The 15049-nt window shown below is 46.8% G+C and overlaps 1 protein-coding gene across 1 annotated transcript in view; it reads left to right on the forward strand.

Moving 5' to 3' along the window:
* Nucleotides 1-650: 650 nt before the first annotated feature.
* Nucleotides 651-15049, forward strand: part of CHMP4C (charged multivesicular body protein 4C) — a 56021-nt gene continuing 41622 nt past the window's right edge. Inside the window, exon 1 of the mRNA XM_068234862.1 lies at nucleotides 651-989. Within this exon, the coding sequence (XP_068090963.1) occupies nucleotides 785-989 (205 nt within the window). The 5' untranslated portion in view covers nucleotides 651-784. The remainder of the gene's footprint in view (nucleotides 990-15049) is intronic.

Here is a 15049-nt window from a genome sequence, read left to right on the forward strand (position 1 = left end):
ACTGTAGTGTAGGGCCAATTTAGGGGGAGCCAATTAACTTATCCGTATGTTTTTGGAATGTGGGAGGAAACCGGAGTGCCCGGAGGAAACCCACACAGACACGGAGAGAACATACAAACTCTTTGCAGATAGTGCCCTGGCTAATATTTGAACCAGGGACCCAGCGCTGCAAGGCGAGAGAGCTAAGCACTACGCCACCGAAGCTGGTGCTGAAACTACACAGTGCCAAAAATGACTGCTGTCTCACGTTGGAGCTAATATGTTCGAACTGGTGCTGCTGAAAGTAGACAAGTGCTGGGTCAACCTACCTCATCCTGTCCCTATTATTTAACTTGGGGAAGGCATAAGAAGACTAATATGAATAAATAAGTACAATACAATTAGTAAACTCACGTAAAGCCTTTGCTGAGGCTTGCTTGGCCCAGGTTATTGTGACATTTCTAGATTTCCTTTGCATAAGACACCGTGTCAATATTTAGCTCAGAATTATGTAAGGGAAACATTGAGTTTTGTGTTAGTATCTGCCATTAGTAAGGTATGAGACTATGTGACAGGTATTCAGCTACGTAACGAGTCACTTGATCACGCTGATGGTTTCCCCACCCCACTGCCAGGTCAGCTGAAGTTGCCTTTCAAGTTTTACTTGTCAGGAAATGACAGGTGTCTGACTAGCACAGCCGTCCTCCGTGCTGTTCTTCCTGTGTCCAGAACTCTTTGTGAAAAACATTCCTGGTGGATGGATTTTGTCTGATTCGTGAGAGGCAACAAACAACAAGATATAACCATGAGTAAGATCGGTAAATTTTTTAAAAGCTCTGGGAGCTCGGGATCTTCTTCTAGAAGCAGAAAAGGGGGCCCCAGTGCCCAGGAGGCTCTGTTCAGACTACGGGAAACAGAGGAGATGCTAACTAAGAAACAGGAATATCTGGAGAAGAAGATCGAACACGAACTGGCCACAGCGAAAAGGCATGGTACCAAGGACAAGAGAGGTGAGGTCATCACAACCCTCCGGGGGTCTCTCAAACACTTACCCCTTCTTAATTACCTTATTAATGCTTGTACCTTTAATGACTTAACTATCGACACTATATAGCTAAGTACTATTTATACATGCTATTCCTATTCTTCTCCGTATGAAACAAAAAGTAGCCTGAAGAAGTTTTCAGAGCGAAAGCTTACTCTTTGGACCTTCTGAGTTAGTAAATGGTATCACCCCGATTCCGAACTTCCTGCCTTAATCAATGGCTAACCTGACACAACATTGTACCGCTGTTATTCTTTTTTAAACCTTTAAAATGATTGAAGTTTCTTTCAAAGTTTGTTTACTTAGGATAAAACAAGTTAATTTAAATGCTGTTTTATGCATGTCTATAAAGGAATAAAACAGCCACATTTTAAGGTTAGAAATAAATGATGGATTGGATTTCTTTAGGATTGGTGTTTGTGATGTACAGAATTTTTCTTTTATTTGGCTTGTCCCCTGTAGATCAGATGTGTTACTACAAATCATGGGGCCCTCCAGGAAAACGTTGATGGGCCCCCCAGTGTTCACACCCTTTCGCTTGCCTACCCCTGGTAACCCGTACAGCCTGGGTGCCCATTTTGCAAAGGTCATAAAACAAGTGTAGACATCATAATCTTCCCACCCATCTCTGGTTAAACTCGATGGACGTATGTCTTTTTTCAACCCAAATAACTATGTAACTATGTAACAAGTGTAGCCACAAATACACCTGAAGGATGGAGCCCTTTATTGGAGGGAGTGATGTAGTAGTTGGGCCTCCCTTACAGATCTGTGCCCCTGTGGTCACAGGGGCAGCTCCCATGTAGTTACGCCCCTGATTTCCAGAGTATACACTGTTTATTATGAGTGCTCCAGCTGTTTTTCCAGGCCTCAAACCTCTTTGCATATGGCCTCTCTGTCTCCATTTGCATTGTTGGACCAGCATCTACCCTTTCCAGTTATCAATGACTTTTGTGGGATGGGAACTGAGGTAAGGCCTTTAAAAGTCATTGTATTGCTGTACACTTATCCATCAATGGTGCAGGACCCAACACCGCAGTTCCTTATGGTTGTTTGGTTTGCTGAGATATATTATAAGGAGTTGAGAACAAAAAAGTTTGTTAGAAAGACTTGATGAGCAACAACTTTTGTACACACACTGAAGATACCCAGATCCTGTCCAACTTCACCTATCCCAAAATGTTCTTGCCTTGGAACACCGCCTTACCTGCCCTCAAATCAGCCATGCCACCAGTATAATTATCCCTGCTGCACAGCTATCTCCATGTCAGTGGAACTGTGAATGGACGTGCTTCTGCTGAGCATACAGCAAAGTCAACTGACACACTGAATGCTTGCAAGTTTGTACTATGTGTGTTAAAGGACCAGAGTTAGGACACACGCGGTGTATCTGACACAGAGGCGCTTATCGTGATCTTAAGACTGCAGTGTGTGTATTCCTGTTTGTTATTGCCTGAGGAAGCGGGAATATACCTGAGAAACACATTGCACTGTATGTTGGAGTATATAAATAAATTTGTTTGTACTAAAACCGACAGTATCATGTCTGCTTCGGGGAGATGAGGGGGCCCCTACTACTAACCTTCCCTTCCTCCAATAAAGGAGTCTGGGTGTGAAGATTATGATGGCCTGTAACGATCTGCTCAGCTGTCTGCACAGACAGACAGCTGTTGGACCATTCCTTAAGTCTGAGGGCTGCAGGTCCCTGGAAAAGAGACATGTCTTTACTTTGCAAGTTTCAGACTTGCTCTGCTACTGAGGAATTTGCATACACTTGTCATGCAAATTGCCTAGCTGCCTCCTTTGAAGGCTTGCAGTATAAATACCATGTTCTCCCAGGATCCTTTGCTGGTCATGATGGTTTGTTCCTGCTAACACCTGGAGTGTCAGCCTCTGCTATCGGTTGCTAAGGATTATCTTAGAGTAATTCCTTGGGACTGCCCTAGGCATCCCTTCTAGTGCAGTCAGGTTGCATTATTTGTATTGCCTTGTTCTGTTTCTCTGCCCTGATTGCCTTGTCGCCAGCGGCGGTCGACAGGGAATCGTTCTGTCTGTCTGGGAGTGTAGGCCAGAGCTGCGGTTGCTACTGGCTGCTCCATCTGTCTGGATTGCATTAGCCCTAGTGGTAGTGGCAGTGCTTCCTTCTGTATTCTGCCTTAGGGGTGCTAACCAGAGCAGCGGTTGCTACTGGTAGCCCCATCTGTTTGTCTGTTTGGATCGCATTCGCTCTAGTGGTAGCAGTGGTGGTTCCTTCTGAATTCTGTCTGGGAGTGTAGGCTAGAGCTGCGGTTGCTGCTGGCTGCTCCTTCTCTCTGTCTTGTCTTGTACGAATGCTTGCTGTAGGCTCGGTGAGGTAACCGTTTAGCAAGCGTTCGCGTTCTCTATTTTTGTGTTTGTGTACTTTGGTTAGTTAGGGTGGCACGCTTATCACTGGGCGCCTATCGCGCGGTGATCGAGCTTAAACGCGTTCGCTGTTGAGAATGAGTGCGGTGTTCGCGTTTAGCTAGCGTTTGTTATTTTCCTTGTTGTTTTATTGGTGTTGCTTGCTGTGCCTTTTGCTAACTCTTGTGTTCTGTCCTGCTCGGTCTTCTGTCACTTTTGGCAATTGCCACTCTTGTGATTGCCTTCATACTTTGTTTCTGCTGATGTGTGTTCACCGTCGCTGGGTGGCGACTAGATTGGTGGACACACATTCATTCTGTCTCTGTGCTCTCTCTCTTTTAGGGCTATCTTGCCCTGCATTGCTTGTACTTGTGCAATTCACATCTGGCATCTGTGGCAGTACAGAGGCTGTGTCCGTCTGTACTCCACAGCTCCACCTGCCGGTGGGAATCTCCCTCTACAGGTGCATTGCACCATAACTGGGTTCTATATAATTACACGCTTGTGGAGGATTTCCGTAGTGTCGGCGCGCGTTCTGTGCGCTGACCACGGAAATAATTCCCCAAACATTACATGGCCACTCTTGGATTATGATCATTGCAAGATGGGCCCCCAGGCTGTGAGGGTCACCAAGAATAGGTAAAGGAAAGGGTGTGAACATGGGGGGGGGGATCAAAGCTTTGCTGGATGCCCCAATGAATTGTAGTTACGCTCCTGTTCCTGCATGAGTTGTGTGAAATAATTTGCATGCAAGTGTGTGGAGGGTTAACTGACTTTGCTGTTTTACTTGCCACACCCCCTCCAGCACCTCCTTATTACATATTCAAATATTTAGAAAGACCCAGCTCAAAATGAGGAGCCTGGATTCTGTGTTTTTTTTCCTGCTGAGCATACAGAGACATTTGTGGAGGTTTACAGTTTGTATAATGTTTCATTTGATTGTGTGATATCCGATTCATGAAAGTCAGCTCTTTCAGTGTTCTCCTGGTAGATGATGGTGGAGGGGATGGTCCATTGAGTATGCTTTGCCTCATGTGGCCTGTTATCTTGATATGCCTCATTGAAAAGCAATGCTGGTCATGTGTTCTGTACCATGTGACTCAGTACACTGCCTTTGTCCTGTCACTTGGAGACAGTGAGAATGTGTAGAGAACGTGTCTGTTCCTTCTGATCCAGTCTCCTGCCTTCGCATATATGAATCATAAATGCAGCATGATAACATCATGGAATTATGCCAGCAATGTCATCAAACATAGCATCTGCATTCATTTCCAAAAAGCAATATACATTCCTGTCAACAACAATCACATGTGCTTCCACCATTTATAACTTTCTTATGAAGTGGTATTTTTTTTTAAATATATGGGCACCTTAAATGGATAGATTGGATTATGTAGAAGATGCTAGATGGACACTTCATTTCACAGGAGGCAACCAAACACGCTCTAATCATATCCCGTCTTGACTACTGTAACAACCTACTCTGTGGTCTACCAAAAACCAATCTGGCACCTCTCCATTCCCTACTGAAATCTGCTACTCACCTCATCCACCTCTCCTCCCCCTCTTCTGAGGGCAGTCCCTCTCTGCCAATCCCTCCATTGGTTATAAATTACCCAAATGATCCAGTTTAAACTTCTTACGCTTTCATACAAAGCTCTACAAAAGCTGTCAGCTTCATACATTTCCTCATTAATCTCCAGATACCTCCCCACTTGGAACCTTCGCTCCTCCCAGGAGACCCTTTTTGTCCTCTAGCTTGGTCACCTCCTCTCACTCTCACATCCAGGACTTCTCACGAGCAGCCCCTCTCCTTTGGAACTCTTTCCCACAGGCTGTCCATTATGCTCTAAGCCTGGAAATCTTCAAATGTACTATCAAAACACACCTTTTCAGACAAGCCTATAAGTAGCATTGGAGATTCACTGCCTCGGGATCAGTGAATAATGGCGCACAGTGCCTATGCATAGAAATGGCGCCGCATTAAAAAGATACGCTTATCGCTATTTATCGTTAGTACTGCATAATAATGGCGCACAGGGAAAAAAAGAAGAAAAACGGCACACAGTAACGTTATTTATCAATAGTGGCACACACTAACGTTATTTATCAATAGTGGCACACACTAACGTTATTTATCAATAGTGGCACACACTAACGTTATTTAGCAATAGCGCCCTACATAAGCCAAACTGCAGAAGTTATTTAACTGCAAAACGATGCATGGATTTAATGTAACACTGTCAAGATTAGGGTTAGGCACCACCAGGGGGGTCTTAGGGTTAGGCACCACCAGGGGGTGGTTAGGGTTAGGCACCACCAGGGGGGTGGTTAGGGTTAGGCACCACTGGGGGTGGTTCTTAGGGTTAGGCACCACCAGGGGGGTGGTTAGGGTTAGGCACCACCAGGGGGGTGGTTAAGGTTAGACACCACCAGGGGTTTAGGGGTTAGGGATAGGTACAGAGAGGGTTCTGTGTGTTAACGCTAAATAACAATAAGGCTTTAACGCTAAATAACAATAAGGCTTTATCGTTAAATAGCGATAAGCGGCAAACGGATTAGCGGCAACACTGTGCGCCATTATTCACAGGCGCCATTTTCAGATGGATGCCACTGCCTCATCTATTAACCCATGTCTCCTTTCCTATTGTTTCCACCCTACTACCCTCTAGATTGTAAGCTGCCAAGGGCAGGGACCTCCTCCTATCGTTTATTTTGCTGTAATTTACTGTATAAATGTGTGCCAATTTTAGTGATATCTCAAACCACACATGGGCCCATATGCAATTCATTTTTTCACCTGAGTTATCTCCTAGGAGATAATTTTCATCTTCTCTGTAAACTACATTTTCAGCATTTTACAACTGAAAAAGTGCCCCAAAGATGGTGAAAAAGTACTATCACATTTATTTTGAGTAATTTATTGCTTGCTGGTGACTTTAAGGGCATTTTATGACAAGTTGTAAAAATATCACCTAGGAAAAAACTCAGGACGAGAAGTGAATTGCATATGGCCCATGGGGCCATATGCAAATCACTTTTCCTCCTGAGTTTTCTCCTAGGAGATAATTTTTCATTTTTGATTTAAAATAGCTTTTTAGCACTTTGCAATGGAAAAGTACCAAAGGGTAGGCGAAAAAGTACTATCAAAATTATTTTAAGTATTTGTTTGCTTACTAGTTATGTGAAAGGCATTTTATTTGCAAGGTGTGAAAATATCACCTGGGAGAAAACTCAGGTGAAAAAGTGAATTGCATATGGCCCATTAACTATGTATGTATTTGTTTTTGCATTAATGGGTGTCATGACTGTACAGTGTCTTGAACTTCTCATGTATCTATGTTCCCCAATATTTGTTTTGTACTATGTACAGCGCTACGGAAGATGTTGGTGTTATATAAAGAAATAATAATAGATAGATAATACATGATTGTATAGATAAATTCATCTTTTATAACGGGTCTCCTGGTAGAGCAAGCATCTGTAGATAATGAAATAGGGTTAAACTGTAGGCAGGACAGAATTAGAGGAATACAGCAGTCTGACTGTCTTCAGGATCCAGGTCTATTCTTAGGCTGCAGCAGCAGGAAAGGCGTGTTTAGCTTTGTTTCTTTAATGGCTTTGTGATTACAGACCTCATATACCAGTTTGTGCTCTTCAGAGTCTGTGCAGGGAGAGACATTGACCTTAAATGTTATGACTGCTAGTTGCTGAGTTTTTAAGTTTCTTCTGAATAATGGAACAGCTTTGTCAGAACAGAATCCTAAGTAGTAACACTATCCTGCAGAGAGAAAATGGATGTTCTGTGAGGATACTTGGAAACCTAAAACTCTGGACAGAGATGAGCACGGATGAGAATTGGTAAGCCTGTCCTCTGAGAGCTCACCGCTATCTACAGGACAGGAGGATTGAATGCTAAACGTTTGTCTTACTGTTCAGATTCAGAAAAATGTCAAATTCTGTTGCACCAGTCCAAACTGCATGACAATAATGTTCAAAGGAACAATTTGGTTTACTCACTGGGCTCATGATGCCCTGGGCGTAGCAGGAATGAGCACTGAAATCCATGGTTTTAGTGGCAAGCACCCTATTGGATGTCTTGATTGTCATGGCTGAACCGTGAGTAATCGTGGATGTGGATCAACTTCCGCTTTAATCCACCAGTTGATATTAAAAGGGCATTTTATGTTTTTCTGACGGGGTTTGATGTGTTCATCTTCACTTTGCATGTCAGAAGCCATCTGTCCCCTAGCAGTCTCTGAAAACAGTACATACCTTCCGGTTAGCACCTCAATGCCAAACCAAAATTCATGTCAGAGCAGAAATGGAATGAAGGGGAAGTCCCTGCAGGGGGCTTGGCTCGCTGTAGACTTGCTGTCCCATGGTGGGTGATCACCTGCAGCAGCTCACAGGATCACAGGAGTAAATATCATGCATTTTCATGTTTGTTCATTTTTAAGCTAAACCGTGCATCTGACCCCTATGTAAAGTGTAAAAATAAAATGCTGGGGAAATCATGAAGATTTCCATACTATTTACTGTATGTCTGGATGTCTACAGGCAATACCCGGTTATTAAATATTATGGTTATAATTCATGCTAGGCAAATGCCGTTCGATCTTAAACTGATGGGCAAAATGTGTGAATCATAGAGTCCTTGTCATATTACCTCTACAGTGGGCGATCACGGAGATATGGCTTCTGCCTAATCTACTCGATCAAATCTGCCCTAGTAACCAGTGACCTGGCAACTCCTAAATCTAAAGACCTCTGCCCTATTATCACCCTCTCCTTTTTCAAATTCTCTCATCCATTGGCATCTAGGGTCTTGCTGTCTCCTGGCCTTCCCCTTACTTTACAGATAGGACCTTCAGAGTTGCTCACTCCAGCAAACAGTTGTCTCTCCATGCCCCCTCACTGTTTGAGTTCCCCAAGGCTCAGTCCTTGCACCTCTCCTTTTCTCTATCTACACTTATGGTCTTGGTCAGCTCATCAGTTCTTTTGGCTTCCAATATCACCTATACACGGATGACACCCAAATCTACCTTTCAGCTCCAGACTTGACTATTCTAACAGCTTGTGTTCCTAACTGTATCAGTGCTATCTCATCCTTCATGTCCCAGTTTCTAGGCATGCTGCCTAGGTATAATACTGGACTCGACTCTCTCATTCAAACCACGCATTGACCAGCTAGTCTCCTCTTGTGAACTCCATCTAAAAAACATCTTCTGCATCTCTCCTTTCTCACACAGAACACTACTAAACTTCTTGTGCATGCTCTAATTATCTGACGTCTAGACTACTGCAACTCTCGGCTCTGTGGCCTACCCACTAAACGTTTGGCCCACTACAGTCCATCATGAAATCTGCTGCGCAACTCATCCCCCTCTCTTCCTGCGTCTCCAGCCCTATCCCACTCTGTCAGTCTCTTCATTGGCTGGCAGTTACACAAAGGATAACATTTAAAATCCTGACGCTCGCCTACAAAGCTCTTTAAAACCTAGCTCCTTATCTAAATAAACTTATTTCGAGATACCATTCTACATGCAATCTCCTGGATGCTACTGCTATAGTGGTGGCTGAAAACCTACAGACAAGCATAGGAGGTGGCAAAGCGGCAATTCAAGGTGGCCCCTGCATATGGCACCGCAGCTAAAGCGTTTGGGCCACATGGAATGAACAACTGTTGAGAGCTTTGGGGGCCTCCGAAAAAGGCTCAGCGGGCTGCATTTAGCCCCCAGACCGGACTTTGGACTTGGCTTCTTTAGACTTTAAGGACAGTTGGACAGGGCTCTCTTTCCCCTGTCTCAAAATGCTGTGTGTCACAGGAGACCCTAGTGGTCAGACCTCAAATGGCCTTCCAAACGGTGCCAGCGCACGGATCGTGCGAACTCTGATCGCAGTCAATGCGCAGGAACCGTTGGGAATTAGCCGCAGACAAACCAGAAGGGAGCCTGTGAGATACGGTAATTACAAAATACACACTAATTCAGGGTATAACTGCCACCACCTCGGTTACCATGGGCACGAGGAGCCCGCTGACTGACTAGTCCTGCGAATAAAAACGGTTAAACACACTCTATTCTGTCTAGCCAACAACAACCAATAGTAGCGTCTCTTCAGAGACCCGGGATCAGTTCTGTGCGTGCTGAATAGTAGGGTAGCTAGAACAACAACTGACGATAGCGTCAGTTTATTGAAAGCAATATAAATAATTAATATATACAGACAATTATTAAAATCAACAATTATTAAAACAGTAATAGCCAGTATGCAAAAATAAAAGAAGGGAGAAAAAAATACTTAGTTCCTGGAAAGATGTCCTTTAGTGGGAAAACTTGTAAAGCTCTTGGTTTCACTCAAAGTTCAGAGTTCAGACCAGGTGGATGCCAGCATATCCTCAAGCTGGCACAGATGAGTTCAAGATGTTTCAGGGTGGAGGACACCGAGTTTGTCTCCTCTGCCATTCTTATGCCCCTGGTCCAGTAGGAGGGAGTGAGGGCAGGGCCACACACCCACTTAGAACATGAGATGAGTCCTCCCCTTGTCCTGGGGACCAGAAATCATGTCTTAACCACATATGGGCTCTATCTCACAGAACCGTACAGGTCAGGGCAGATTTACTAATATTTTAAGGTCTGCCTCGATTTACCCAGCAGCCTGATACCAAACATGAGGGGTGGGACCCCTGTGGTATCATCAGGGCACTTTCGAACTGCCTAACTGACAGTCTTTACCTCAGAATGTTCTGAAATGTTCTCAGAACCAGCGCCAGACAGGGCCCTACATGCTCTGTTAGTTTGGAGGGTCTGCCAGCCTGGCAACACAGAAAATATGACACATATAGCAGTTTATGGAATATGATCTACATCTGGGATTGACAGCAGGTCATCCCTAGGTGAGGTTCTTTTTGAAGCTGGCAGCAGCAAGCCACATGTCGGCTCCCCTGCTGGGGGAAGGAGCCAGAGTGTCTGAGTTTTCCCACTCTAGATTGCTTCTGTCATGGTGCTTGTCACCTATACCTGATGGATGGGCCATCAGCACAGCTTGAAGCCAGAGACTCTCTGCAGTTAAGCTGATGCTATCTCCCTGCTGAGAAAAGACTCAGCTGCTCCAGATTCTATCGATCTGAAGCGCAATCGATGCAGAGAATCGAGTGCGATTGCTTTTTCTTCACGGGTGGTTCCAGGACGCATCTGCGGCCCCGCAACCGTCCGTGACAGCCCCCCCTCTTGTCTGTGGCTTAGCCACACACCCGCAAGATGTGTGGCGGCGCCGCTAACCTGGCTGACAGGTCTCGGGTTGCCGGTACGGCGGGAAAACCCATTGGAACCGGTGGCTCGGTTCCCCTGGACAGGTCGCGGTCCGCTACCCTCAGGCTTGACCCGACATGGACCGTTCCGGCCAGGGTGTTTACGCCACTGCGTTCGGATGGGGCGTCTGCCAGGACTGCTGACAACGGGCAGTGGTTTGGGTAGGTCAGCAGCCAGCCCATGCAGGGGTTCCCTGCGAAGCGGCTGCGGACCTATGGGAACCCCGCGGAAATCCCTGGACCTCCCCCGCTCCTGACAGACGGCACATGCTTTGCAGTATTTGGCTACATCCCTGTTCATCCCGGGCCAATAAAACTGTTTCCGAATACAGGCAAGTGTCTTGCGGACACCCGAGTGCCCTGTCAGAGGATTAGCATGTGCGGATTTCAGCACATGTCTCCTGAATGCACTCGGGACCACAAGCCATTTGGCATTCGCATGTGATCCACCGGTATGGGGCTGTACAGACTCGCTGCACAGTCTCCCACCTTCCCAGTACACCTTGAAAGCGGCGCCATCTGCGAGGGACTCAGAGGCTTGCTGCCTGAGCACCTCCAGGCTTGGGCCGCTTTGTAGTGCTGCTGTGAGGACGCTGTCAGTTTCAGTCAACATGCTCATGTCACACGAGGCCAGCGGCTGAAAGGTCTCATCCCTGCGGTCAGAGGAGGGGGAGGAGGCCGGAACCCCCTCCACCTGTTCTGAGCTCGGGTTCTGAGCAGTACAGCTGCGCGGTACTGCTAGCACAGGTACACTTTCAGAAGGGCACAGACAGGCATTACTCAAATCATTGTTGCATGCATTAATGACATTGACAGGTATAGACATTTTTTCATTACAGACAGGTTGTACAGTAAACTCAGGTACAGTTACATCATCATCACAACAGACAGTCTGTACATCAAACTCAGGTGCCTTTGAAGCAGGCACTATTGAACCGGGTACCCTTGAACTGGGCACATTCAACCCACCTCCCCCTGGTGCTCCCCCAAGTGTATAAAGTACCTGGTGGTGGGTGGAGAGTCCGTCTCCTTCCGTGAGCGACAAGGCGGTCGTGGCAGGTTCGTAGTAGGACACAAGCTTGCCCAAATCAGTCCCCAGCAACACAGGGACTGGGAGATCCTTCATAACCCCAACAACTCTTTCTTGGACTCCCACCCCCCAGTCAAGCTTCACTTTCGCGTGGGCTATGTGAAAAAGGGTGCCCTCTACTCCAGTAAGGGCAAGGGATCGGCTGGAGCTGATGCCCTCCTTTGGCACAAGGTGTGAGTGAACTAACGTGATGTCAGCTCCGGTGTCTCGGAATCCGGTGACAACTTTGCCGTTCACTCTAACAAGTTGCTGCTGGTCGGTTCGGTCGCGGATTTCCTTTCCGCGGGCAAACAGAACAAAATCTGAGGATCCAGGCTGTGGTTCGCTGGCGGGTTGCCTCTGCTGTGGGTGAGGTGCAGGGGATACAGGTGCTGGTGGTGTCTGTCTCCGCTCTGGACAGTCAAATTTCATGTGTCCGGGCTGGCGGTAGTAGTGACAGGTGACCTCTCCAGGGGCTGCAGACCTGGGTGCAGCAGCTGCGCTGAGTAGCCTCTGTAGCTGACGGCTCACAGGGGCAGGAGAGTCTGCCGGGGTATTGGGCTGACCTCCTCTCCAGCTGGATGGGACAGTCCTGCGTGCATCAGGCACCCGGGTAGTCGCAAAAGTCTCGGCAAGGTCTGCAGCGACAGTTGCTGACGCCGGCTTGCGCTCTAGCACAAACTGTCATACATCAGCAGGGCAAATGTTCAGAAATTGTTCCAGGACTATCAAGTCCTCCAGGACACCATAAGATCCTTTGGTGAGGCCTAGAGTCCACTGGCAGAGTGTGGTGAGCAAGCTGCTGACCACATCTCGTTACGAATCAGAAGACTTTTTCTGCCAGGCCCTGAACTTTTTGCGATAGGCTTCTGGCGTCAGCTGGTACTTAGTAATGATAGCATCTTTTATAGCGGCATAATCATTATCTTTCTCTGCAGGCAATTCTGCGAAAGCATCAAGCGCTTTGTAGCGCAGCAAAGGTGTCAGATGTCTGGCCCACTGGTCTTGGGACAGACGATACTGACGGCATGCTTTTTCAAAAGACCGCAGAAACAAGTCAATGTCAGTGTCTTTTTCAATATTAGCAAATTAAAATTTTGCACTTACGGGTGATGCAGCTCCTTCAGCAGGGAGGCTGGAGAGTGAACTCCGACTGGCCTGTTGCACTTTTGCCAAGTTTAGCTCATGCTGTCGTTGGAGCTCCCGTTCCGTAGCAGCCCTCTCCGCGTGGCGTTCTGCAGCAGCAGCCTTGCGTTCTGCAGATTGGCATTCCCGCTCCTCACGGGCTTTCATGTACTGCATGTACTTTTCCAGGTCAGTCTCCATCAGCTTTCGTAATGCCTGCTGCATTACCGGGTCAGCACCCATGGACAGTCCCGTACTGGCCAATTCCGGGCGAGTACTTTCAGAAACTCTGGGATTGGGGTCCACACTGACAGTCTCTGGCGTAACTGTTGCAACAGGGCCCGCAGGATGCTCAACCTCTGTACGCAAAGAATCTTCAGTCCCTGGTTTCCCTTGTCCTGGGTCAGATGGGCCGGCGTCTACCTCAGCCGACACATCCAGCTCCCCCAGTTGCTGGGTATCCCATTGAAACAAGTCCGTTACCAGGTCCTGTTGTTTCCTGCGGCCGACGTCAATGCCTCTCGCTTGGCAAAGATTTTGAAGGTCCGACAGGCACATGTTCTTGTAGTTCCCGGACATTTCCATGCCAAATAAAATAAAACTTTTGGGGAGGGGTACTGGCTACACAGTCTCTCTGTATATATAAAAAATATACTGCCTTCCAGCTACACCAACGAATTAGTTCGTTTCTGGATAGCGCTAGCGCTATCTTAGATACTTTTCAGCACAACACAGGTCCCAACCGCTGCCAAACACTGTCACAGGAGGCCCTAGTGGTCAGACCTCAAATGGCCTTCCAAACGGTGCCAGCGCACAGATCGTGCGAACTCTGGTCGCAGTCAATGCGCAGGAACCGTTGGGAATTAGCCGCAGACAAACCAGAAGGGAGCCTGTGAGATACGGTAATTACAAAATACACACTAATTCAGGGTATAACTGCCACCACCTTGGTTACCATGGGCACGAGGAGCCCGCTGACTGACTAGTCCTGCGAATAAAAACGGTTAAACACACTCTATTCTGTCTAGCCAACAACAACCAATAGTAGCGTCTCTTCAGAGACCCGGGATCAGTTCTGTGCGTGCTGAATAGTAGGGTAGCTAGAACAACAACTGGCGATAGCGTCGGTTTATTGAAAGCAATATAAATAATTAATATATACAGACAATTATTAAAATCAACAATTATTAAAACAGTAATAGCCAGTATGCAAAAATAAAAGAAGGGAGAAAAAAATACTGAGTTCCTGGAAAGATGTCCTTTAGTGGGAAAACTTGTAAAGTTCTTGGTTTCACTCAAATTTCAGAGTTCAGACCAGGTGGATGCCAGCATATCCTCAAGCTGGCACAGATGAGTTCAAGATGTTTCAGGGTGGAGGACACCGAGTTTGTCTCCTCTGCCATTCTTATGCCCCTGGTCCAGTAGGAGGGAGTGAGGGCAGGGCCACACACCCACTTAGAACATGAGATGAGTCCTCCCCTTGTCCTGGGGACCAGAAATCATGTCTTAAAGACATATGGGCTCTATCTCACAGAACCGTACAGGTCAGGGCAGATTTACTAATATTTTCAGGTCTGCCTCGATTTACCCAGCAGCCTGATACCAAACATGATGGGTGGGACCCCTGTGGTATCATCAGGGCACTTTCGAACTGCCTAACTGACAGTCTTTACCTCAGAATGTTCTGAAATGTTCTCAGAACCAGTGCCAGACAGGGCCCTACATGCTCTGTTAGTTTGGAGGGTCTGCCAGCCTGGCAACACAGAAAATATGACACATATAGCAGTTTATGGAATATGATCTACATCTGGGATTGACAGCAGGTCATCCCTATGTGAGGTTCTTTTTGAAGCTGGCAGCAGCAAGCCACATGTCGGCTCCCCTGCTGGGGGAAGGAGCCAGAGTGTCTGAGTTTTCCCACTCTAGATTGCTTCTGTCATGGTGCTTGTCACCTATACCTGATGGATGGGCCATCAGCACAGCTTGAAGCCAGAGAGTCTCTGCAGTTAAGCTGATGCTATCTCCCTGCTGAGAAAAGACTCAGCTGCTCCAGATTCTATCGATCTGAAGCGCAATCGATGCAGAGAATCGAGTGCGATCGCTTTTTCTTCATGGGCGGTTCCAGGACAGCATGCTT

The sequence above is a fragment of the Hyperolius riggenbachi genome, chromosome 5 (genome assembly GCF_040937935.1).
Source record: "Hyperolius riggenbachi isolate aHypRig1 chromosome 5, aHypRig1.pri, whole genome shotgun sequence".
Lineage (NCBI taxonomy): Eukaryota > Metazoa > Chordata > Amphibia > Anura > Hyperoliidae > Hyperolius > Hyperolius riggenbachi.